This window comes from Phocoena sinus, chromosome 3, assembly GCF_008692025.1.
Source record: "Phocoena sinus isolate mPhoSin1 chromosome 3, mPhoSin1.pri, whole genome shotgun sequence".
Classification (NCBI taxonomy): domain Eukaryota; kingdom Metazoa; phylum Chordata; class Mammalia; order Artiodactyla; family Phocoenidae; genus Phocoena; species Phocoena sinus.
Genome location: NC_045765.1, coordinates 142,178,348 through 142,204,751, shown reverse-complemented (window position 1 = coordinate 142,204,751; position 26,404 = coordinate 142,178,348). Strand labels below are relative to the sequence as shown.

The window sequence follows — 26,404 nt, the reverse complement described above, 5'->3', positions numbered from 1 at the left end:
GCCTAATTTCACTGTTGTGTCTCAGGAAATAGGGAGGCTGAGGGAAAGGAGAGAGATGGGGGAACAGCTGGTCAATGGAGCAGTCAGAACACACACATCTATCAATTAAGTTCACCGTCTTATATGGGCACAATTCGTGACCACCCCCCCATTACAATAGTAACATCAAAGACCACTGATCACCATAACAAGTATAATCATAATGAAAAACTTTAAAAGATTGCAAGATATGTCAAAATGTGACACAGAGATACGAAGTGAGAAAATGCTGTTGGAAAAATGGTGGCAATAGACTTGCTCGGTGCAGGGTTGCCACAAACCTTCAATTTGTAAAAAACGCAATGTCTGCAAAATGCAATAAAGTGAAGCACAAACAAAGCGAGGTGTGCCTGTAGGCTGTATGTTTGGTTGAGTGGAACATTTTCAGGGACATGAAAGTTTTGGTTTACTGGTGTGGCAACCCTGGCAGAAGTGGCTTCATCTTGGGCCTAGAAATAAATATATTTCACCAGTACAAAGACAGGTGGTCTTCCAGATTTGGCCTGTGAGATGTAGTTTGTTGACCTCTGTAGTACATTGCTGGGGCTTATCTCCCAAATTTTAGGAGATTCTCCAGGAAGTCTGGGAAATCCTCTCTTTGGTAGTAATTTTGTCAAAATTGGAAGGAATCAATTAGTGCATACTAAGGAAATTGTCCCCTTAATAGAAATCCCTGCCATTTAATTTTCACATGAATGTTCTGAAATAAATAAGAGCCCTGGAGAGCCTGCAACCTACCTCTATCAGACGGGTTTGTACTGCTGTTAACAGAGAGAGAGAGGAGAGAGAAGAGGCATTGCTTGGTGTTACTCCAGGGGCTTGGGATGGGCCTCTAAATTGGCGAGCTTCGTGGATTTGTAAATCTTTAGAATGTAAGATGAAAAAGCGCACAGGAAGAGGAAGAAATCATTTGTTTCACTCCTCGCCTAGACAAGTCTGCGTTTTAAATGTGCAGTTTGTGCATATACATAATTTCAAGTGTGATTTTGCACTCAGGTGCCCTCCAAGGTAACCGCTCCATTGACTTGCTAACGCCACGATGCCTGTAAAGCTGAGGAACACTCATTTGTGCCACTTTATTGGTTCTAAAGGGAATGGTTCACTTTGCTGCTTAAATACCTGCTACCTATTAATTGCTCTTCTGAGACCTTCATACATCCTACGTTACCATACGTTTACTTATCATCGATGCACCGATATCTTACCGCCTCTGGCTAGATATGGATGAAAGACTAAAACAAATGATAAGAAAACGTAATTTTCTAAAGAAATGGCACTCACGGTGCTCTAGTTTCAACTGTAGCATCTCTTTGATCAGTCAGCTAGTGTTTCGCAGCCACACGGTGAATATGCTGTCTATTCACTCCATCTCGATGGATTTTTAAACGTTAGTATATTGAAGTAATACACAAATGTTCTTAACTATTTTTCCTTTTGTTTCCTCCTACTTGCTTATTATTCGTTTTGTTTTCCTTCCTTTATACTCATCATTTCATGGTTAATCTTTTCTGCTCTTTGGAGCACTTCTTGCTCGTCCACAATTCTCCATTGGGATTGTTTCTTAGCATCTAGATCCCTGAGTCACTTAGGTGCTCTGATGAGGAAGGAGGGCAGCATCCGTGGTTTGGCACAGAGAAGGGGCTCTAGGAAATCAGCTTGACCCAGTGACAGACGTGTGCGAGGGACACCGTGCACCCTGGCTGAGTCTGGTGGATCTCGTTTGATTATGCAACCACATAGGAAACAGATTTGTGCAAGTAAGAAGCAACGAAGGGAGAAAAGGTGACTTTTCTCATGATCTCAGGTGTCACCAGGCTCCCAGCGGGGAGCAGGGGCTCATGCAGTTTGGTAATTTGAAGTGAGTTTAGCAAAGGGACTATTTGCAGAAGTTTGAGTAGGTGTAAGGAAACCAAGAGGGGGCAATTACCAGCATCTGGAGACAAACAGGGAGGGCAAGTGCTGCGACCTTCACACACGTGTCCCGTGACAACCACCTGGGGAGGAAGTAGGAGAACAAACACTCTGACTCTTTTCCTCCCTCCTTCACTCCCCTCCTGGGGCCTCTGGCTGGGCAGACACAGTGGGAAGCCAGAAAAGTCTGCCTCCCAGGGCCCAGGGCAGAGGTAGATCAGAGGGAGGAATCTCGTATAAGAAGTAATAGGATCATCTCCTATAATAAAATGATGGTGCCTTTTGGTGGATTGCAAAAATATTGATTATTTTTGGTCTTTCGCTCTCAGAGAGCACAGATCTTATCTCGTTCATCTTTGCCTATTTAGCTTTGTTGACTAAAAAAAAAATGTACAACGTGAGAGTTATGAGTTAAGTTTTATTCGGGGCAAAGTGAGGACTATAGCCTGGGAGACAGCATTTCAGATAACTCTGAGAAACTGCTCCAAAGAGGTAAGCGGGGGAGGTCAGTATACCTGTGATTCTGGTGAAGGGGGAGTACATGCAATCAAGCGCGTACTTTTTGCAGAAGGCTACTGCTAACGTCATGAAGGTTACTGCTGGTCACGAGGAGCAGATGTCACCTTGAAGGATTTTCGTGCTTTTCTAGATACGAGGAGATGCAAGAATGGGGCTCATCAAATTTTCCCCTGAGAATATGTAACTAACTGAAGGCCTTTTCTGCCAGGTTTTCCCAGAGCACAGAGTGCCGCATTCCCGATCTCCAGCCTGAACTCCTTTCAGGGGGTGTTGAAGGTCAGAGGCTGCGGCGGTTCATAATTTAATCCTCGTAGAGGCAGATGGCAAGTGCCAACTCGTAGCTGGCAACTTATTTCCTTGAACATAGGAGATAATGAGGTCTCACAGCTAATATTCGTTTACTGAGGGTTTGTAAACTCATAGAGCTGGAAAGGACCACCTCCACATTCAACACCTGAGGGAACTGAGGCCCAGAATACCCCAGCAGCCCTCTCAAGGTCACTTGGTGGCAGATCCTGGGCAAGAACCCAGGCTGGTGATCACTTTGTTTTCAACTTGATTCCTAATGTTAGTGGAATTCCTATTTTCTAAAGAATCAGTTTCTCAAGTTATTTTATGATATCTCCGTTTTCTCTTTCAAACAAATATTTCATGCCCACTATGTGCCAGGTACTGTTTCAGATGCTGGGGATTCAGCAGTGAACAAAGCAGATAAAAGGAATCCCTGACCTCACAGACCTCACGTTCTAGTCAGGACAGACAGGAGGTGAACAGATAACATTAAAAATGTAAATAGTGCGTCAGGTGGTGAAAGGGCTATGGAGAATAACGAAACAAGGAAGGGGATGGGCAGTCAGAGAAAGCCTCCTGAGAAGGTGGCATCTGAGTAAGAAGGACAGGGTGATAAACCTGGATCGATAGATCTATCATCTATCCATCCACCCGGGGGGAGAGCTCTCCAGGTAAATGCTGAGGCCTCATTACAGGAGCATCCTGGGCTGTTCATAGAAGAGCAGGGCTGCCTGTGTGGCTGGGTTATGGGGATGTGAGGTAGAAGATGAGGTCAGAGAGGGAGGTCACAGTCGGTGGAGGCTGATTAGGACCTTGGAGGCCAGTGGAGGCCATTGGACTATGCTTTTTCTCGGAAAGAGATGGGAAGACTGGGAGAGTTGGGAGGCAGGATGGGCTTGACCAGAGGGGCAAAAAGACCTTACTTAGGTTTCAACCAAATCACTCCTCACTGGTATGTGAAAGAAGGACTGTAGCTGGGCAAAGGCAAGAGCAGGGAGACTGATTAATGAAACCTCTGCGATAATCCCAAAGCAGAAATAGCTTTTTTGTTGTCTCTAAATAGTAAAAGTAAACCATACTTATTATTAGAAAAAAAAATGAACAACATATAAAATGCAAAACAAAAAAAAAATCAAGATGAAAATTATCTCTAATCTCAGCATCCAAACATAACCACTATTAACATTTTGGTATATAATCATCCAGAATTTTTAAAACTCCAGTGTGAGATCATAGAACATATACTTTTTCTGTATACATCTTTAAATATAGATTAATATAGATCTACATCATTAATTTTAGTGACCACAGTATATATCATTGTAAATCTCTACCATTTATTTAACTAATTTTTTATTGATGGGCTTTTACATTGTTTCACTGTTATATACAAAACTGGGCCACTTGATGGTTCCCTTACTTACCTTTTGGCTTGTCCAAGTTTGTATTTACCCCTTTGATATCTCTGTGAAGGAGGGTGGGTCAGGACTTTTAGTTGTCTCTCCCTAATGTTTATCCATGGGCAGACCAATGTGTGCAGCCAAGTTGCACTACGGATGGCATTTGAAGCCCAACTCTCTTCCTGCTATTCTAACCATTATTAAATGTTTTGATAGATAGTATCCATACTAAAGCGTGGTGTTCATACACACTTTTGAGACAAAATCTTAAAAAAGAATCACCTGCCGTAAGGATGAAACTATCTAGTTTTGAAGCTTAGGTCTCATATTGGAGGTTTTGGTGGTTCCAGCTTCCCCTTCCCGCTTGCATGGAGAGTCATTAGTGTTGCCATCTAACTCCAACCGTACTATTTACCATATTTTAAAAGGTAAATGTATGTCCACTTTGGCCCAGTGAAATGTTTCTCCCATCAGTAGTCTTGATCACGTGGTCATGGTGGGATTCCAGAGACCCACAGATTCTGAGGATCACAAACAGTAGGGAATGACCAACTGCTCCTCGGGAGGAAGGACGAAGACTGATCCCCAGGTGATGGTAGTTCACACGTCACCCAGCAGATGGCGATAGTTCACAGACTTTCAGAGCCCGAAGAGCCCTTTAGAATCAGTTTGGAGTCCCTTGTGGTGGTTGAGATGAGGACAAAACGGAGAGGTTCCATTATGTTGCCTCAGACGACTGACTTCTTCCATGGTTAACTAGTCCCACCAAAATGGGAGAGGGCAGCTAATTTTAGATTTTAGTTCTTGCAATGGAAAGAAAAGTTCACAGGCAGAAACTGAAGTCTCTTCAGTGATCTGAGACGTTTATATCTTACTTCTAATCAGTGCTGAGCCCTAATGGTAAAAAGAACTGATACAATAAATTTATCTCTAAAATAAAATGAAATAAAGGGCTGCGAAATTCAGAAAGAATTTAAACAATGAAAAACAGAAGAGTGAGAGAGAAGAAAAACTGCAAATGACTGGAAGTTAAGTCAGGCCAAATTTTTGATTGTTTTTTGCATCAGACATCACCACTGGTAATTATTTACATTAATCTGGAAAATGTTTTGGTGATGCTCAAGAAAGTAAAGAATTTAGTTTCTGAGTCTACAGTGATTATTTCTCTTGTTTAAACATTCATTTGCCAATTCATTTTTTTAAATAAATGTATTTATTTTTAATTTTGGGTCTTTGTTGCTGCATGTGGGCTTTCCCTAGTTGAGGTGAGGGGGGGCTACTCTTTGTTGCCGTGCTGTGGGCTTCTCATTGCTGTGGCTTCTCTTGTTAGGGAGCAGGGGCTCTAGGCACGCGGGCTTCAGTAGTTGTGGCAGGTGGCCTCAGTAGTTGTGGCTCGCAGGCTCTAGAGCTCAGGCTCAGTAGTTGTGGCTCGCAGGCTCTAGAGCTCAGGCTCAGTAGTTGTGGTGCACGGGCTTAGTTGCTCCGCAGCATGTGGGATCTTCCCGGACCAGGGCTCGAACCCGTGTCCCCTACGTTGGTAGGTGGATTCTTAACTACTGCGCCACCAGGGAATTCCTGCCAATTCATTTTTTAAAATGTGTATTTAATACCAATGATATGCCAGGCAGTTTCTGGGTGCTGGGTTCTTAGCAGTAAGTAAGATAGACAATCTCTGCCTTCATGGAGCTTATATGTGGGAGAATCAGTCTCAGTAAATAAGTAGATAATAAAATAAATACTTATTACATTATCCTACATAAATAATATACCTTTAATGTTAAGTGTTAAGAGGAAAAGAGAGGGGGTGAGAGGGCATAGAGGATGCAGGAGCTGCTGTTTGGAATAGGCTACCAAGGAAGCCTTCTCTTAGAAAGAGGTTTGAGCAGAGTCCCTCCTTGTGGGGGGAGCAGCAAGTGCAAAGGTCCTGGGGTGAGAGCAGCCTTGGGATATTCTACAAACAGTAAGGAATATGGTAAGTGAGACGAATGTTAGGAAATGAGGTCAGAAAGGTAGCCAGAGGCCAGGGGTCAGATCATGTCCAGTCTTGTAGGTTCTGGTGAGGACTTTGGATTTTATTCCAAGTTAGTTGCAAAGATCTTGAAGTGTTTCGAGTAGCAGAATGGTCTGATCTGATCTACATTTTGAACATGATCACTATGGCTATGGTGTGTGGACCCCAGCAGAGAGGAAGGGAGATGAATAGAGAGGCAATATATTGTTCGAAGGAGAATATATATGAAAAGAAAAGGTAGAGAGCCGAACCAAAATCATGGAATTTTGGAACCAGCAGGTTGTTTAAGGACCTAGCCAAACTTCCACAATTTTCTGATAAGGAGCTGAGCTATCACCAGATTATATGACTAGTTCTAGGTCACAGTTAGTTGCCATGAGTGTTAGATTCACAGGACTCTCTGTCCAGGGTTCCTGGCATTTCCTACCCTCCTCTCTGTGCAGAGACACCACTTGCCTGCGTGGTTGGGCCCTTCCGTGTAAGAGCAGTGCCACTTCTTACCATCTGATGCTTAATTTCTCACCCATCTTCTGGATGCCTGTAGCTCCTTTTTAGAGCAGGGGGACCGTTGTCTCCGTGGTCGCAGGTGCAGATATTGCACGTGAGTTTCCTGAGACGCTTCTTCCGTTGCAAGGCTTTATGTCTTTCAGCCAGAAGTGCTGGGATTCCTTCTCTTCTCTTGGTGCTTCCAAGAACACCTTCTGACCCTGAACGCATTCTGGGTCCTGCTGCACACCCCCCAATGGAAATCCTGTGCTTAGACCGTTAGCATTCTGTGCAGTCAGACCGTGGTCTACAGGGACCTTGTTGTAAATCTGATGGAGATTAAGAATCTGTAGGGATCAGTGTTCCCAGATCTTCTGTTGCAATGGGCTATTATTTGGGGCACCATAGGGTATAGTTCTCAACTGAGGGTGATTTTGCCCCTTACAGGGCTCTTGACAGCCTCTGGAGACATGTTTGGCTGTCTCAGCTGGGGGGAAGGTGCTCCTGGCATCTTGCGGGGAAAGGATGCTGCTAAACAGCCTACAACGCACAGAACCCCACCGTCACAACACACACACACACACACACACACACACACACACACACCAAAAAGTGATCCAGCCCCATGTGTCAGTAGTGCCGAGGCTGAGAAATCCTATTACAAGACAAAAATAAAATTAGAAAATCTAAGCCTTGCTCAAAATAAAATGGCAATCAGGCTGGAAAATTAACTGACATTCAAAAAATCAACTCAAGTGAAGACTTTTTCTCAAAGTTTTTTGGACTGCAGCACACAGTAAGAATATACAATTTGTACTGCAGCCCAGAGCACACAACCACATCTAGAAATACATGTGTGTATGTGGAGACGCCTCATCGAACAATACTCACCGATGCTAAATTCAGAGCTTTATATTTTCATCCATTTGGTTCCATTTTTGAAAACTGTGGTCAGGCCCCAGTGAGTTATTTTTACTCGCCACTAATGGGTTTAAAATGTGCAGCTAGAATAATACTGAATCAGATATATAAAGAAATTGAATAGTTTCATATAAATGACATATCGGCACTGAACGGCATAGAGTGAGGGTGGATTCTGTATAGAAGCCACCAAAAGGATCAGCCACTAATTCCACAAATAGTTATTTTGGCCACGCCCTTGTCAGAGTTGAGCCAGTCCTTGTTTTCCAGGGTTCAGGATCCAATCCAGTGAACAGACACGTGGCGTGCGCTATACGGAGGTGCTTCTGCACGTGGGGAAGGGGAGCGATTGATTTTGTGGGTGTGGGAACTGAGAGGTGGGTTGGCAAAGATTCCACAGTGAGGTCACACTGGGCATGGCTGGGAAGAATCGAGTGGGATTTCTCCAAAGGGACAGAGGAGTAGGAACAGGAGAATCCGGGCAGAAGGATTTCTGGGTTGAGTGATGAGGGAGATCTTCAAGGGTATGAAGGAGGCCAAAAGATACAGGCGTGCAGAGGGAGAAAGTGGAACCTCCCCTGCACCCCGTGTTGGGTAATGTAAAACCACCTTCATTAGCGTGTTGCTCTCCTGCCCCTCCTTGTTTACAGGATAAAGGCCACACTCCTTAGCTCAACGTTCAGTATCTTCCATGGTCTAGCCCCAGCCAACCTCTCTCCCTTACCGCTCTTGACTTCATAGCATGAGGCCTCCATCCCGGCAGATGGGTCCCAGCTACACCCACTGTGCCCAGGAGGCTGCCTGCTCTGTCACTTCCTTCTCTTCCCTTGCTCAGCAGATTCTAGGTGGTATCTTCTCAAGGTGTAGGTTTCAAAACCCTGCAGAAATTCTTCCCTTAGAAAGCGACCCATGGCAATTCCACTGGATAATTCCATTCAGTGAATTCTCAGCGTTGGCATTTCATGATTTTCTCTCTGATGAAGAAAAGTTTGTGAGGCTTCAGTGCTTGGAAACTCTCAGGGCACCCCGGCTCCACCTCAACTCTCTGTGCCTTGGTTTAATCAATATGCCACAATGTCTACTGACAATGAGAACAGATTACTCTTGTTTTCATTCATTTTGAAAAGGTTTCTTGGGCACAACCAATCTCATGACCCAGAGAGAGGCTGGCTTGCTTCTGTCACAGGCTCTTTATGGAGTTTTCGATTAATTGTTGGGCAGGATTGTGGGTCAGATTGAGGATCAAAGTCAGACTGCCTTCCCTGATTTAAGAGTGGCTCTGCTCCCATGACAATATTCACAAAGTAGGAGTTGTTTTCATCATGATGGGACCTCCCCAGCTTAGGTACCACCAACAGTCTTGTCCACAATATGGCTGTCTTCTGGGGCCATGCAAGCTTTGGGAATGTGAGTTTACTCAAGACATTGGAATGTATTTTTTTTCTTCCAGCTTTATTGAGATATAATTGACATACAACACTGTGTAAGTTTAAGGTGTGAGGCATAATGATTTGCCTCACATACCTCGTGAAAAGATTATTGCAATAAGTTTAGTGAACATCTATCATCTCATACAGACACAAAATATAAATTTTAAAAAGTAGAAAAAATTTTCTTTGTGATGAGAACTCAGGACTTAACTCTCTTACTAGCTTTCATATATGACATCCAGCAGTGTTCATTAGATTTATCATGTTGTCCATCACATCCCTCGTACTTATTTATCTTTTAACTGGAAGTCTGTACACTTTGACTGCCTTTATCCAGGTCCCCCTCCCTCAGTCCCCACCTCTGATAACACAATTCTGATCTCTTTTTCTATGAGTTTGTTTGTTTGTTTGTGTTTGAAGTGTAATTGACCTACAACACTATGTTAGTTCCTCACACACTATAGTGATTCGACACGTCTAGTCATGATGTGTCACCATACAAAAATGTTACCTGACCTAGAAGGTATTATGCTAAATGAAATACGTCAGACAGAGAAAAACAGTTACTGTCTGACTTACATGCAGAATCTAAAAATCAAAAACAAACGAACAAACATAACAAAACAGAGTTGTAGATACAGAGAACACACAGGTGGTTGCCAGAGGGGAGGGGGAGTGGGGGGCAAAGAAATAGGTAAGAGAGGTGAAGAGGTACAAACGACCATTTGCAAAATAAATGAGTCACAGGTATGAGATGTACAGCGAATGTATTTTTAAGTCATTTGTATTTCACCCAAGCACAACACCACTTTGAGGAAATTTACGCACACGCACACACACTGTCTCACACACACACTCATTCACACACACACACACACACACTGACACACACGCACTCACACACCTTAATTAAAAAGAAATATGATAAGATGATCAGAAACCAGATAGAGGTAGGTAACATAATTGTATGAGATGAGACAGTTAAGTCCTGGATGTCACTAAAGGCCAAACTTCCTATTAGCAAAAACAAGAAAGAAATCAAGGTCTTATAGAACTCTCAATGTCTGACCAAAGGATGCAAACTAGTTTTTCAGTGAAAATATTTTTTTTTTCTGGTTACAGTTACAGGAAGAAATTACCAAAGAAATCATTACATAAAGAATATTGAGCATTATAGTAAACACTGACTGTAATGGTGGTTTTAATGGTGGTTTAATGATGAGGGAATGTCTATGGGAATGATCAAACTTGACAGAAAGAAAACCCTTCGAAAATTAGATGCAGGGATAATATGTCCCTTAGAATTCTTCAGTAAATTCCTTGACTATATTTTGAAGACCAACACCTAACATACATTCTGGTATTGAATACCAGAGATTCTTTTAAACTGGAGTTCAAAAGGATATTTCAAAAGTATCTTAATTCTTTTTCTTTCGTTTATTCTTTTAGTATGGTGGTAAAATATACATAACGTAAAACTGACCGTTTTCACCATCTATAGTGTACAGTTTGGTGGCATTAAGTTCATTTACAATGTTCGCAACTGTCACCATCATCTACCCTCTGAACTTTTTCCATCACCCCAGACAGAAACTCTGTCCATTAAGCAATGTAATAATTCTCCATTTCTTCCTCTCCCCAGCACCTGGTCCAAATTATTTTGTCTTTTTTTATTGAAGTATAGTTGACGTACATTATTATATGTTTCAGGTATACAACACAGTGATTCACAATTTTTAAAGGTTATGTTCCGTTTATAGTTATTATAAAATATTGGCTATATTCCTTGGGTTGTACAATATATCCGTGTAGCTTATTTATTTTATACATAATAGTTTGTACCTCTTAACCCCCTACCTCTGTCTTGCTCCTCCCCCCTTTCCTCTCCCTACTAGAGAAAGACAAATACTGTATGATATCATTTATATGTGGAATCTAAAAAGTAAAACAAACTAGTGAATATAACAAAAAAGAAATAGACTTACAGATATAGAGAACAAACTAGTGGTTATCAAAAGTATCTTAATTCTTTTTAGTTCAGACACACTCTCTCTGAAGATAGTAGAACTTCCTTTGCCTTCCTAATTTGTCTTTACTAAACCAGAAACAATCTGGATAAATCACCTCCTGTACTATGTATTTCAGCATCAAGTATTTCTTTACTTGCCCAACTGCTTGTCTACACAGAAATCACCATCTTGACTCCTGAAGTTTTTCTTTATCCTGTCGAAATTTTTCCAGTTTATGTCTAGGTGTAGCTCTTATTTCAGTGGAAATATTAGCCCTTTCAAAATATATTCTCTTGCTTTTTTTCCAGCTCAGACAAGTTATATTTTTATGTTTTTGATTCTCATTTCTGTTCCCATTATTCTGGTAAATACCAAAGAAACACCCATAATCCTTCAGTTTGGACCTTGTGCTCTATATCCACATCCATATCTATTATTTTCTCTCATATATTTTTTAATCTCTTTGACATTTTTCTCAGCATTCTGGGGTAATTCCTCAGGTTCATCTGAAAATCACTGGTTCAAGTTTCTCCAGTATCAGTTTTGTTCCTTATTATCTTAGGTGTGGATTTTCAATCTCCTAATAAAATTCAGGCTTTGTTACATTGCTTTCTTTTTATTATGGACAGTTTCAAGCAGAGTGAAAAATATCAGGAATCCTTTGGATCCATGACTTCCCTGGTGGTCCACTGGCTAAGACTCCATGCTCCCAATGCAGGTTCGATCCCTGCTCAGGGAACTAGATCCCACATGCATGCCGCAACTAAAGATTCCACATGCTGCAACTAATGATCCCTCATGCCGCAATGAAGATCCCGAGTGCCACAACTCGGGGCACCGGCAAAGCTTTCTTGCCGAATCTTAACAGTTGCCGTATTTTCTTCAGTGTTGCCAAACAAACAAAAATTACAGATATTGGGGCAGCCCCTGTGTACCCCTCCCCACACCGTTCTTCTCCCTTCTTTCTGAGAGGTATTTGTATTTAGAGTTTATGATTTCCCTACATTTTAATCATTATATGTAACATGTATATATATATATTTATTTACAAACAATGTGGTATTGTTTTGATTGTTTTTACATTTCTTATAAATGCAATGATATGGCAAGTATCCTTTTGTGACTGATTTTTTTTCCACTGCATTGTGTTTTTGCAAATTAAATTGTAAAGTTCTACTTCATGCAGTGTCACTGCTGTATAGTGACACTGGTGTATAAATTTACCATAGTTTATCCATCAATTATTTTGATGTTGGACCTTTAAATTGTTCCAGTTTTTGGCCATTACAATGTTGCAATGAACAATCTCATATATGTTTCCTTGAGTATGTGCTTACAAATGGAATTGCTAGGTTGTAGTGCATGCATATCTTCAGCTGCATTGCCTTTGAGAAATTTGTTCCTCAAAGTGATTGTAGCTATCTTCACTCCCCCTGGAAGTGTGTTCAAAACTCTTCTTGCTGTATGTCCTTGCTGACACTTGGTATTAGTCAGACTTTTACACATGGTCAGTCTGATGGATATAAAATATGTCATTATTGCTTTGATTTGCACTTCTCTATTGTTAGTGAAGTTAAACATAATTTTATAACTATTAATCATCTTATGACTTTTATATGTTTTGCCTATTTTTATTGGAATAAACATGTACTTAATTATATACATAGTGTACATTTACATATAAATAACTATTAATAAGCATTAATATATGTAGAGTTAAATTCTAATCCTTAGCCAATAATGTGTTGCAAATATCTTCTTCTAGTCTGTGACTTATCCTTCACTTCACTTATGATATCAAGTATTGAATAGAAGTATTTTTTATGTAGTTAAATATCTCAATTTTCTTTATAATTTATGGTTTCTGTGTGTTTTTTTAAAAACTACTTCCTTTCCCCAAGGTCATTAAGCAAAATCTTCTGTTTTATTCTATAATTTTGAAAATTCTGCTTTTCATATTTAGAATCTTAATGTATCTAGGATTTAGTTTTAGGTATGGAGAAGTAGGAGGCTAATTTAATATTTTTTCCCATACAGACAACCACTTGCCCCAGCACCAATTATTGAATTATTCATCTTTTCTCCTGTTGATCTGCAACAGCATCTTTCTGATGTATCAGATCTCCATACATCTGTGAATCTGTTCCTGAGTTCTATAGTCTATTTCTTTATCAGTACCACACTGACTTGCCTGGAGGTCCAGTGGTTAAGACTCCATGCTTCCACTGCAGGGTACATGGGTTCCATCCCTGGTCAGGGAACTATGATCCTGCATGCCACACAGTGCGGCCAAATAAATAAATAAAATAAAATAAAATAGGATACCACACTGTCTTAGTTTCTACAACTTTATAAAGTCATGATATCTGGTAGGTAATTCTACTGCACTTTGTTCTTCAAAATTGTCTGCTCTTGACCCTTTGCTCTTCAATATAAGTTTTAGAATCAGTTTTCCAATACGGTGAAAAACCCTGAAGGGATTTTAAAAATCAGACTTATGTTGAATTTTAAAATTAGAATTATATTAAATTTATAAATAATTTTGGAGGAATTAGTATCTCTGTGATATAGAATCATCCACTTCATGGCTATATCTCATCTGTTCATTTGGATATTTTTCAAAGACTTTTAATAGACTTTTCACATTTTTTCATAAAAGTCCTTCATAGCTTTTGTTAGATTTATTCCCAAGGCTCTTACATTTAGAAGTCTGTTTTAAATTTTTGGAATCTGAGGAATTTTCTTTTCTTTTTCTGTAGTTACAGTTTTCTTTTCATGCACTTTTCCCATGTACTTTTGAAAAGAATATGCATTCTCTTACTTTGGTGTATAGGGTTTTATATATGTCCTTTTGATCAAGCTTTTTAATATCATTGTTCAAATCTTCTATATTATCAGCTTGATCTAACAATTACTGAGAGAGATATGTTAAAATTTTCCATTGTATCTCCCTGCACCTCTCTCAATTTTTTTATTGATATATATATGAGGTTGTAATATTAGATACCTACACGTTTTGTATTCCTGATGGTTCCTTTACTCATTACTTAGTAACAATTGTTATCATTAATAATACTTCATTTTCCCCTTAAAGTCTATGTTGTCCAATAATAATGTAGATCCACTAGCTTTCTTTCAGGTATTGCTTGAAACATCTATTACTCTTTTTTTTTTTTTTTAAACATTTGATCTCTCTGTGTCTTATGTTTTAAGTACTTTTGGGAAACAACCTAATGCTTAACTTTTAAAATTCCAATCTGACAAGCACTGTCTTTTAAATGGCAAGTTTATTACGTTAATAGTTATTATAATTGTTGACATTTTTTTAAATTTCTACCATCTTATTTTGTACTATTTACTCTGCTTTTTCCATTTTCTTGGAGAGGGGATCTTTATCTTTGCTCCTTTCCTGTCTTCTATAGAATTGACTGTATTTTCTTAGTCCCCTTTCCTCTCCATTGGGATGAAATTATATATTCTTTCATCTACTACCCATAAATTGTTAACTTTCAAACTTTTATGGTCTAAAGTTAATAAAAATCTATTACCCTCTTCACAAACAATAAAAGGACCTTAGCAGCTTTTATCCAAATCAATTCCCTCTTGTCTTACATGTTACTTTTCAGCATTTTTGTTCCACTTTGTTTAATAGGTACAAGTTTAGGCTTTTTATTTATTTATTTTTATAGTAACGCTTGTTTAGATTTATCCATACAGTTTCTCTGCCCACTACCCTTTGCATCTTACTCTTTCCTTCTTCCTGAAGTTACTTCTCAGTAAATCCTTGAAGGTCTGTTAGGGACAAGCTCTCTCAGGCTTTGCAATCATGTTTTTGTTTCACTCTCACTGCTGAACAATCATTTAATCAAACGCAGAATTTCATGATGGTAATTATTTTCTCCTAGCACCTTTCCTCAGAGGAGAGAAGAGGGATGATAGGGTGTAAGTGTCTTTGGTTTAAACCATTTGCCAGTCAGAATACCTACAAGAGAACTGAACTACAGTTGGTGCTCCACTCTGAAGCCACTTTAAGGAGCACAGAAAACCCACAGAGACACTGGAGCTCACTCTCACAATAGCATCAGTCATCTTGCCCTGCGGTTGTAGGTACATGTGTCTTCTTCCTCACTGGATTGTGAGCCACTGGCGAGCTGCGTCTCATCTCTCTTTCTCATCTCAATCTCTATTCTACCTCCTGATTCCCCAGTGCAAGATCTGAACCACGCCCTGCCTTGTACAATACTAAGCCAATTGCAGATCATACCAAATACATCTGTTTTTTGTTTGCTGCCCCCCAATCTCTCCTACTTGATCCATCCTTCACTCTCTGCTTTTCTAGATCATTCCCGTCAGCATGCAACCATGTTTACCACACTCACAGAAAAGATTTTCTGGATCCCACAACCCTTCCATCTACCGTCTCATTTCTCTGCTTTCCTTCAGGCTAGAGTTATTGCGTTGTCTACATTAACTGTTACTACTTTTTTTCCAACCTCCCACTAACTCTTCAATTCACTCCAATCTGCTTCCAACCCCGCCACTCATGTAAAGAGAGCCAATGACCTCCATATTTCCAAACATAAACTCATCCCATGAACATAGAACATGCCATTAAATTTCTTAAAGTAATGTTTAAATGATAATGGATGTTTTTATACATCTGTTTTCTTAGGACAAATTCCCAGTAGTAGAATCAGAAAATCAAGTAACTCAAACACTTGGTATATACTGTCAAATTATCTTGCAGAAAGAGAAAGAGAGGGGTGGGGTGGAGAGAGAGTAAACTCTCACTTTTCAAGCCCTGTTATCTTCCTGACACTATGGACAGTAGTTTTCTGTTATTAATAGTTACTTGAGAATTACTACTAAACTCCCAGTGAAAATGACTGATTACACACTTAGAGCATTGCCAATGACCAGATTAAAGCTAGGGTCTTTCAACAAACATTTTTTTTTTTTTTTGCATTTGTCATGTGTAGAGCACCTTGTAAGAAGATTTTACTTTTATAGCGAACATTCACTCACTCTCTTATCTAAGTAATATGTACCGAGGGCCCGCTGTATACATAACCCTGCCAGCCACTCTTTCAGCTGTTTAGAAATATTTTACTTGCCTATCTAACTTGTACACTGCCCACTCCACCTCAAGTCCTGAGCATCCCCACAGAATGTTGTCAACAAATTAGTATTCATTATTCTCTGAAGTTACAAAGAGTCCACACCTGAAATTTTCAGCACACCATGATGAAAACATGGCCATAGGTTGTCCTGCTGTGTTCACAGCCACCTCTTGCGTTATGCTTTGCCTGTGTATCTCCTCCATCAGCAGGAAGTAGAGACGCAGGTACCTCACACCTTGGTTTCTGGCCATCTGCTTAGCTTTCCACAGCTCCGTTATCTTAGAAAGGGAGACTCCAAGGGAGAAGGCTACAGCGGGTTGTGCTTGGCTGACTGGTTTGTGTTCTTCAAAAGACAACACTCCACAGGGGTTGTGCAGTTGACGCCTCCTGTGTGTGTGCAGGCATAAAGATCATAAAGGTAAAGGAGTCAGGGAAGTTTTGAGGTGAGGGCTCTAGAAGTCATTTGGTGTCTGGGGTGACATTCTTGGGCTGTTGTCAAGTAAGGGTTTCAAGAAGCATGATGAATGGAAAAGAGCAAACATACCTGCCTATAGCTGGTTCTCTAGAGCCATTCTCCCCAACCATCCCACCCCTACCACCACAGAAACGTACCCCGGGATGAGTTAGTTTCGCTCAGGTGGAAAGAAAAGAACCAGACAGATTATTTGTGGGAAAGGGAGGAGCAAAGGAAACCATTCAGCATTCTTGCAGAGCCTCTGAGTCCCTGTCGCCGAGGCTGATGTTGGGGTTTTGAGGATGCCCAGCTAATAACACTTCTTCTCTTTGTCCATTTTCTGAACCAACTGAGAAATAAGACAACAAACTCAGGCGATAAACAATCAAATGCTTGTCCTTGTTTATGATAAAGGCCAGATCAGAGAACACAGTTTACTCTCAGGCACAAGCTCCCTTTTGCAAACTCCCTTTTGCCCACTCCAGGCTATGGAACCCACTTGAGGGAAAGTTTGGGTTTGCAGAGAGATCACACCTGCCCAGGTCACTGCTTTCCACTTGTCGAGGTAGAGAAGGAAGGTGGGAGAGACCAAATTTGCCCCAAATTCCTCCTCCCTCCCCCAGGTCCTTTGATAGATTCGCTTCACTCAGTTCAGAAATATGGACCAAATGCTTCTACTCAGCATCTAAGTTTCTGTCTCTACCTCTGTAGGGAGGCGAAAAGGTTGGACGAGCATTCAACAGTATTTCAGGAAGCTCTTCTCATGATTGCAGCTTCAGGAGTGAAGAATAAGTGCTCCTCTCTCAACATTGCTAAGAGCTGTTAAGAAAAGAGACCCAAATACAACCTGGTCCTTATGAATGAAGATGAATTCTGATAAATGATAACTCACATCTTCTGGGAGGTTTATACTATTGAACACAAGGTTACAATCCCCAAGGCGTGTAACTTCCATGCTGAACTAACTCCTTTTTTCATCCACATAAGTGAAATTCCCTAGCTGTTTCTTTTTCAAACTTCGCTTGGAGTAACAGATGCTTGCAATGTGTCTGAATTAAAAGTGTAAACTTTAGGGTCGCAGAATGTTAGTGCCAGCAGGTCATCAAATCCAGTCCAGTTCCTTGTTCTGTTAGAAAACACGAGAACCGGTGAAATTAAATGACTCGTTCAAGGTCACACAGTCATTTGTGTCCATCTCTCTCCCAGTTTTTGGTTTCCATGACTAGGGGTATTTCCACGATACATCAGAGAAACTTACTGTTTATAGAAAACTGGTGATGACTCAATAAAACCAAGCATACAGGTTTTTTTTTTTTAAACAAAAGTCGTCCTGTAGTATAGTAATAGAAATTTGTCTTTTCTATATTAGTTTTCCTTGTAGTGGAATAACCCTTGAACTTGTTTTGTATTCAGTTAATGGTTTGACTATTCTGGTTCTAAATAAATGACTCCTTTTTAATGTTCTCTTTTCCTAATTAACAAAGTGTCAAGTAGAGAGAGATGAGTTATGCACTTTAATTACAATAACCCCAGGCTGCTGGGAGAATTCTTATCAGTGGCTTGGACTGTACGTTCTGTGCTCACTTAGAAACAGCATTGGTAAAATCTTTAGGGAAGCCATGGATTTGAGATCTGAGGTGGTGTGGTCATCAGGAAACAAGAGTGGGGAACGTCATTCCAGATGTCTTCACACCATACTGTGTCTGGTCCTCTCTCTGCTCATTTCCTTCCTGTTAGAAATGGGAAATGACAATTAGCCTGGATAATTATGAGAAACAGGAAGAGATGCTGCAAAGGGTATTGGAGTGGAGCACCAGGGGTCCAGAATTCTAGACCAGCTCTGCCACTGAACTGTCTCTGTGGGCTAGTCACATGGGCTCTCTGAGCCTCAGTTTACTCCTCTGTAAAATGGACTTGTGCTAGCTCATCTCCAAGGCCTTTCCTCAAAAGTCAAGATGTCTTTGACTCTAAGTCCTTCTAATTCCACATTGTCATCCTACCCTTATCTCACACGCTTTGTTCCCCCAAACTGAGCAGTAACCTCTGGCTTCAAAGAGATAGGTTATATGCAGCGTCAAACAGAAGCAATGATTATAAGGACCAAAGAACCTTATTCATTGAACAATATATGCCTTATTTTACTTGTCAAAATGAGCAGAGAAGCTGGAGTCATTTCCATTCTCATCATGGTACCATTTCATAGCTGCAGCAATGCATTTGTGGTCCTTTCCTCTAAGAGTTTCCTTCAAGGTAGACTTCCTAGGGTGGGTTAAAGGGCAGGGCAAGAACTCAGTTACCCACACTCCAACCCCTGGTTCCTCTATATCCTTCTGGCTAAAGTATATTAGATACTCGGTGTCAAAACATGTGTATGTTATTTTGCATATTGAACTAAGGGTCATATGGTTTGGTTCTGGTCCTGAATTTTCCACTAATGAGATGCATGACCTTGGTTTCAAGTCACTTCTCTTCTGTGGCCTGAGTTTCCACATTTATGAAATGAGACTTTTGGACCGGATGGTGTCTAAGTCCTCTTCCAGCTCTAAACTTCTAGCTCTGAGTTGGGGAAAGAGACAGGAATGGTGGCAGTTTGGGGAGAATGTCTTTGGATTTGGGGGCAAAGTCTCACCATACAAGGATTTGTCCCCAGTATTCCACCACTTAAGCAGGCCTGACCAGCTGGGCCAGGACAGGACAAAGTCCCTCCATAGTACAGCACTGTGGTAATATCTCCCGTGCCTGATGGAAGCCTTGGCTTTTGGTGGGTATGTGAAGTATTACTTAAATGGACGATGGGGAGGCATATCAAGAAGTCTAAAATATGGTTCCTGCCCTCAGGGGGTTCACAACTGAGTTGAGAAACACAAGGGCAGCATTCCGAGGCCAGGAGTCCAGAGGATGTAAAAACCATCTTGAATATCCATTGAGTTTAACATACTGTGGAAGCTTATTCTGAGCTCATGGTTAGGGACATATATTCGTGGGTGGATGGCACCATCCGGGAGTTGGAAGAATGTCCTACAGGCCTTGGCTTGCTCCATCTTTTCTGGAGTCACCATTTTTTCCCCAGAAGAGTCTGTTTTCTCTCTCTCTTTTTTTTTTTTTTTTGCAGTACGCGGGCCTCTCACTGCCGTGGCCTCTCCCGTTGCGGAGCACAGGCTCCGGACGCACAGGCTCAGCGGCCATGGCCCACGGGCCCAGCCACTCCACGGCATGTGGGATCTTCCCGGACCGGGGCACGAACCCGCGTCCCCTGCATCGGCAGGCGGACTCTCAACCACTGTGCCACCAGGGAAGCCCTGTTGTTCTCTTTTTAAAATATCACTTGATTTTGGTCTTTGGATGATACACATTCAGCTCTGTCTCCACAGAATGCATGCAGCTGGAAGGGTGGGTAGACTATGTATATAAGGACACACAAGAGGGAAAAGGAAGGTGATGTGGACAAGAGCGTTAACCAAAGTCTTGGGGTAAGAAAACACAAGATGTGTTCACAAGTCAACTGGTAAACCAGTTTGGCCATTAAGACTTTGGAAGAGGGGGGAAAAAAAGAGTCAAAACCATGATTTGGAGTCCAATTATAAGTGGCATGATGTAATCAAAAAAGAGACCAAGGGTAAATCTAGTGCTGCTGTATATTGTCTGTGTCCCTCTGAGCAAGTTATTTAATCTTTTTCAGTTTATACCTTCACATGGTAAAATGGGAGGAATAATACCAATTTCACAGGATTTTGTGAGAATTAATAGAAACAATCTATGAAAAGCTCTTGGCACAGTAAAAATGAGCAATAAATGTTAATTTTCTCAGTCCCAGGCTCTTCCTCTCTCCACAGTGATTTCTTCTCCTACAGGCACTGGGAAAGCAGCAAACTTGGTTTTGAGTTAGGCTCGGCCAGTTACAAAGGGTTTCATCTTGGTCAAACCACTTAACTGCCCTGACTTCAGTTTCTTATCTACCAAATGAAATTCACCACACTTACCTTTCAGGATTATTGTAAAGTTTAGAAATGTATGATATGAAGCAAACAACAGTACCTATCAGTAGGAGAGAGGCAGTAGCTTTCAGTAAATAATGGTGATAGGAGAAGGGAGGAGAAAGAGGAGTTGTGATCATTGGGATTCTCGACCAAGGAGCCTGGACATCTGTCTTGTTGGCAGTTGGGGTCTTTGAAGATTTTTTTTTCCAGATAGAGTATTATAAGATGAAATGCAGAGAATCTTGAGATGATGAGAATAGTACAAGAATGGCTAGAATGTGCAGAGGGCAAGGGTGAACACCCTGGAGGTACAGAGGCCCACCTACGGAAGAGAAAACCCAGGTCTCTCCATGCATGTGCTACATAATTCTTTTATTAGCAAATGAATTGGTTCTAGTGAAATTCATCCATTCTGAAAATATGAGAGAGACAGAGATAGAAATGGAGAGTGAGGAAGGGGAGAAGAAAGAGGCCCAGAGAAAGAGAGAGAGGCAGGGAGAGAGGTAGAAAGATACAGAGAGACAAGAGAGGGGAAGCTGTTTTCAAGGGCCTCTGGCTTTTTGTGTGAAGACATCTGGCACACAGCTGTGCTGGCTGGATGCAGGTGGCATAAGAGAATTTGCATCCAGGTATAATAAATCTGACATCAACTGGCTTGAATTTTCAGCTGACATGTGGGCTATTTTAAATAAAACTGGGGAATTGGTGTGGAGGTGGTGAGAACACCTCCACCAAGATGTGCCTGATACCTGAGAACAGGACCTTCTCCGATGTCTTTGGATCACCTGCCGACCACGTCTCCCTCTTCCTGGTGCAGGAGGAGATATCCGGTCAGCAGCGTGCCCACTGAGCAGGCATCCCACGCTCCCTTTCTGACATTTCCTTTAGTTTCGTGTTCAATCTGCTTGCTCTTTGCTTAGAAGACGGTGAGTTTGCTTTTGTGAGAAAGGTGTTTGGCTTAGCTTATTCTGAAAGCAGAATTGTCTTTAAGTTCAATTTATGTTTTTAATGTCATTTTTTTCTTTTTTTAACTAATCATTCAATAACTAATGGGCATCAATGACCTACAAAAGTCAGTTCCTGTTGCCAGAGTTGTTACAGCCATAAAGCCTGGTGCCTGGTGTGACTGGATTAGAGAAGGCAGCTGGTACCTGTGCCTATCCAAAGCCACCAGGAGGAAATGGGGGCGCTATGGAGCAGCACTTTGAAAGGCTCTCAGATCCTGGAGGTAGAGCTTCCTGTGTCTAGCCTAAGTCAGGACTACTGTGGATCAGTAGACTTCGTGGATGACAACTTAATAAAAATGTTAATCTGACCATCCCCCAAAGAACAATACCCTGTATCGTCCCCTATGAGTTTTTCTCAGCCCACCTTACGGTTCTGAAAGATCCTGTTGTCCTGCTAAGATGTTTGGAAATGGTTGACCTCCAAGATGCCACCCAGGGACCCTTTTTTTTCTGGGTGTGGGAATGTTTGTTCTAGTATAATGTCTCTTTCTTATTTTGAAGAACTTTTTTTTGTGTGTGTGTTGTACGCGGGCCCCTCACTGCTGTGGCCTGTCCTGTTGCGGAGCACAGGCTCCGGACGCTCAGGCTCAGCGGCCATGGCTCACGGGCCCAGCCGCTCCGCGGCATGTGGGATCTTCCCGGACCGGGGCACGAACCCGTGTCCCTTGAATCAGCAGGCGGACTCTCAACCACTGCGCCACCAGGGAAGCCCCTTGAAGAACTTTTAATGAAATATCTCATACGTCAAAAGTATAAATATATGTATATATATATATATACACTTATATATATATATGTGATATTACTTTGTGTTTTTATATAATATATAAAAATAATATGAACACTCATGGGTACCCAGCATCTATCTTAAGAAATAGAATATTATAGAGTACTATCAAAGGCCCCTGTGTGTCACACCTCATTCATATCCCTCTTCTAACCTTTCCCATGTATTTTTGGTCCTTGCCTTACTTTTCTCAAGAGTTTGAACATAGTCGGCCGTCCATATTGATCCGTGGTTGGTTGAATCCGTGGATGCAGAATCCGCAGATACCGAGGACCGACTGTGCTCTGCCATTTTATATAAGGAGCTTGAGCATCCGGAGATTTTGGTATCTGAGGGGGTCCTGCACCAAAACCACCCCTCAGATGCCAAGGGAAGAGGGACAACTGTATATATATATATCCTTAAATAATATATAGTTTTTCTTGCTGTTGACTTTTATATAAACGGCATCAAACTGGATATGTTCCTATGCAACTTGCATTTTTTTCATGAAATCTTGTGAGATTAAACCATCTTGATTGATTAAACATCCATTTATTCATTTCCTGTGTTACATAGTATCCCATTCCATAGATATACTATAATTCATTTATCCATTATCTGTTGATAGATTTTTGGGATATTACTTGATATTATAAAAATAGCAAAGTTGGGTTTTTTAACAATTACAAATTCTGATGCTATGAATGTGTTATGCACATGTCTCTTTGCACGTGTGGAAAAGTTTCACCAGATTTTGTAAGTTGGGGTGATATTGCTGCATCAAAAGCTATGAACATATTCTACTTCATTAAATATTTCTAAGTGTTTTGCAAAGGGGATGTACCGGTTTACGCACCTAACATCAGAGTATGAGTCTCCATTGGTCCCATCCTTGGTAATGTTCTTTATTGCCCAACTTTTGTACTTGCCAGTCTTGTCAGTATAAAATGGCGGCTCTTTCTGGTTTTAGCAGGCATTTCCTTGATTACTTAGGAGATGAAATGTTTTTCATACTTTTTGCTCAGTGCTGCTTCCTCTTTCGTGTTGAATTCCTTGTGTGTTTCCGATACATCTCCATCCATTCAGCACAGCTCTGTATGTGGCTGCGTTAGCGTAAAAAAGGGAGCGAAGGTATGTGTTGACTGCGGTGTGCTGCTTTTCTCTGTGAAGGCCCCGAGGAATCAGGAAGTGGGCGCTATGGACCCCATTATATAACCGACACAGAAGTCAGCGAGGATGATGACACATATGAAGACGACTTAGATTTGGATATTTCCTTTGAGGAGGTAAAGAAAAGTACTGCTTGAAAACCTGGGTGTTCTTGTTTCCTTGCTGAACAAAGTGATTTAGTCAATGGACCACTAACGTTTTACTTAAAACTTACTTAACTTGGCTCATTTGCTTTTAACACATTTATTTCCTCTGACTATTAGGCACCAGGTGATCATAAATTAATAGTAACTAGGTATCAACCATGCTGATGCTCTGTAGTCAGTTCCTGCCTGCTGACTTCACAATCTGGCAAAAACGTATTTAGATTCCCACCAAATGAAATTTTATAAACTCAGTTTTTATAAGGAAATGAACAATTCCTTGACAAGTTAAATGCATCTTCGTGATATTGTAATAATAATAAATCACATAATATCAGCTTTAGTGGTGATTTTCTGAGTAATACAGGAGAAGGTACTTAAAATCCTTGAGCCTCAAGTTCTTTATCCATAAACTGGAGTCAGTACTATTTGTCCTCTGTACATCCCAAGGTTTTGGTAAGTATCAAAAGTGACTATATTTTCAAGTGTTAGGCGTCAGCTATAAATAAGGCAGTCTAATTACTGTGCTCTGTGTTAATCCTGAACTTCTTTTCCTTCTCTGTCTTCAGGTTAAACCGCTTCCTGCTATCAAAGAAGGGAATAAGAAATTTTGGGTGGAATCCAAGATGGCGCCCAGATCGAACCCGATGACCATTTCTAGGCTTGTCCCCGCTACCCCAGCATCTCTCCCCATGACTGAGGTGGCTCCTCAGCCCACTCCAGTGGAGAGGAAAGGGAAGAATGGTGCGGCTATGATGCCAAGGCTTTTTGACGTGTCTTGTGATGAAATTCTCTGCTCTGCTGACAGCTTTTGTGTCAATGACTACACCTGGGGGGGCTCTCGATGCCACTGCAACCTGGGCAAAGGTGGTGAGAGCTGCTCAGAAGGTAGGCCCTTGGGTGGTGGGGTGGGGAACATGGTCATGGGTTGGCCCTACTGGGAGCCAGAGGGCAGTTTTGCATCCACACATGGTTCCTTCAAGTCCTTTTTCTAAGATAAGCCCCTTCTCCCATGTTTTAGTCACTAAATCAGCTAGTTAGCTACACAGGGCAAATGTGAGGCAACTTCCATTGCTTCTAGGTAGATAGCAGCCCTATTCTTATATGTGCCAAACATGTAGTCCTTTTGGAGCAATTAATAAGTCATCCTGATGGCATCTTGGGGGTGGGTTTACTTTGATCGCACCTCTCCTGAGCCAACTTATATCACACAGATGTACAGCTAGAGAGCAGGTGTCAGCGGCCTTAAAGCCACTTAAAGATTTCTCTTTAGGGCGGCAAGTAACCAGCTCCAAAGATCCAGTTTCTCCCTAAGAATTTCAGAAGCTCAAAGTCCCCAGGAATGAGAATCCTGTGGGTAGAGAGTAGAGTGAAGAAGACGGTAAGCTAGGTTTAACAGACTGTCAGGGGTTTTTACTTAATGACATCCAGGCAATGGTGTGTACTGATTTTTTGCATTTGAAGTGAGGAAACAGCATGCTTTGATTTTGTCTTTTTCTCTTTTCAGATATTGTTATACAGTATCCTCAGTTCTTTGGCCACTCCTATGTAACCTTTGAACCTTTGAAGAACTCTTATCAGGCATTTCAAATTACTCTTGAATTTAGGGTAAGAAGGGTTAATCCTTTGATGAGTGCTTACTGGACACCGTAACACAGCAGTGTACTACATCAAAGGGAGGAGGAGAGGGGAGAGGAAGCAGGGGGTAAACCCATTCACAGGTTAGCGAGAACGATGGGCACACTTACACACTCAAGGGCGGCAGCAAAGGGAGGGTGGGTTTCTGTATGTTACTGAACTATGGAAATGGTTGGCCTGAAGGTTCCCAGGAAGAATATTTGGGTCCCACACATGTTGCTCGTGTTGACTGAAAAAAAAATGCATAACCTAAAAGTTGAGAATTATGTTTTATTCAGCAAATTTGCTGAGGACTTAAGCCCAATAGCTCTAAGGGACTGTTCCCCAGGCTAAAGTCCTCAGCAAGTCCACCAAATAAAACGTAATTCTCAACTTCTGGTTGTGCATTTTTTTTTTCGGTCAACACTCATAATAGTGACACTTCTCAGACCAGGATTTCAGAAGGTATAAATGCATTCTCCAGCCCAAAATTCCTTTTAAAGGAAGCCCAAACAATGTTCATTATTATGACTGTAACTGAACAGATAGAAAAATGACTATATGCAACCCTGGCACACAGTGAGGGCCCAATAGATGCTCTCTGATCTGAATCAGCTGTGGATCAGGATTCATTGCCTTCAGCTTAAAGTGATTCTTTTGGGTATCTCAGAGGACAGGAAAAGGTTTGGAGATATGGACACAAGTCCCCTTCAGGTCACAGTCAAAGTGTTGAGGGTCCAAAAGACGATCTGTCCCAGTCTAGGACAGACAACATGGGTGAAAACTAAACTAGTCCATGGGCTGTTTGTATTGTCATGTTCTCCTAATGGAAGGAAAGAAGCAAATTTGCGTGGGAAATATTTTAAAAAAAGGAAAAACTAAAATGCTCTTTGGTGAGCATAGAATTTGATGAGCATGAGAGCAGCCCCTGTGCGACTGCGGTCTTTGTGCACATGGTTTCCCAGAGCCTCTGCTGGTGGATCCATGAAGCCAAGTAAAGAGTGGGTCAGATATGGGGCCACCTTCCTCTCACGGCACTGCAGAATTCCTCATACACTGTTTAGATCGCTGCCCTCTGTTTATTGAAAGTGAACTGGGACTAGGTACCTGGGAAGTAATTGGAGTCCACA

At 41.3% G+C, this 26,404-nt stretch overlaps 1 protein-coding gene across 1 annotated transcript in view; it reads left to right on the top strand.

Moving 5' to 3' along the window:
- EGFLAM (EGF like, fibronectin type III and laminin G domains) overlaps positions 1-26,404 on the top strand; it is a 170,773-nt gene that overhangs the window by 97,391 nt on the left and 46,978 nt on the right. Inside the window, exons 8-10 of the mRNA XM_032625049.1 lie at positions 23,515-23,630; positions 24,227-24,545; positions 25,165-25,265. Of these exons, the coding sequence (XP_032480940.1) occupies positions 23,515-23,630; positions 24,227-24,545; positions 25,165-25,265 (536 nt within the window). The remainder of the gene's footprint in view (positions 1-23,514; positions 23,631-24,226; positions 24,546-25,164; positions 25,266-26,404) is intronic.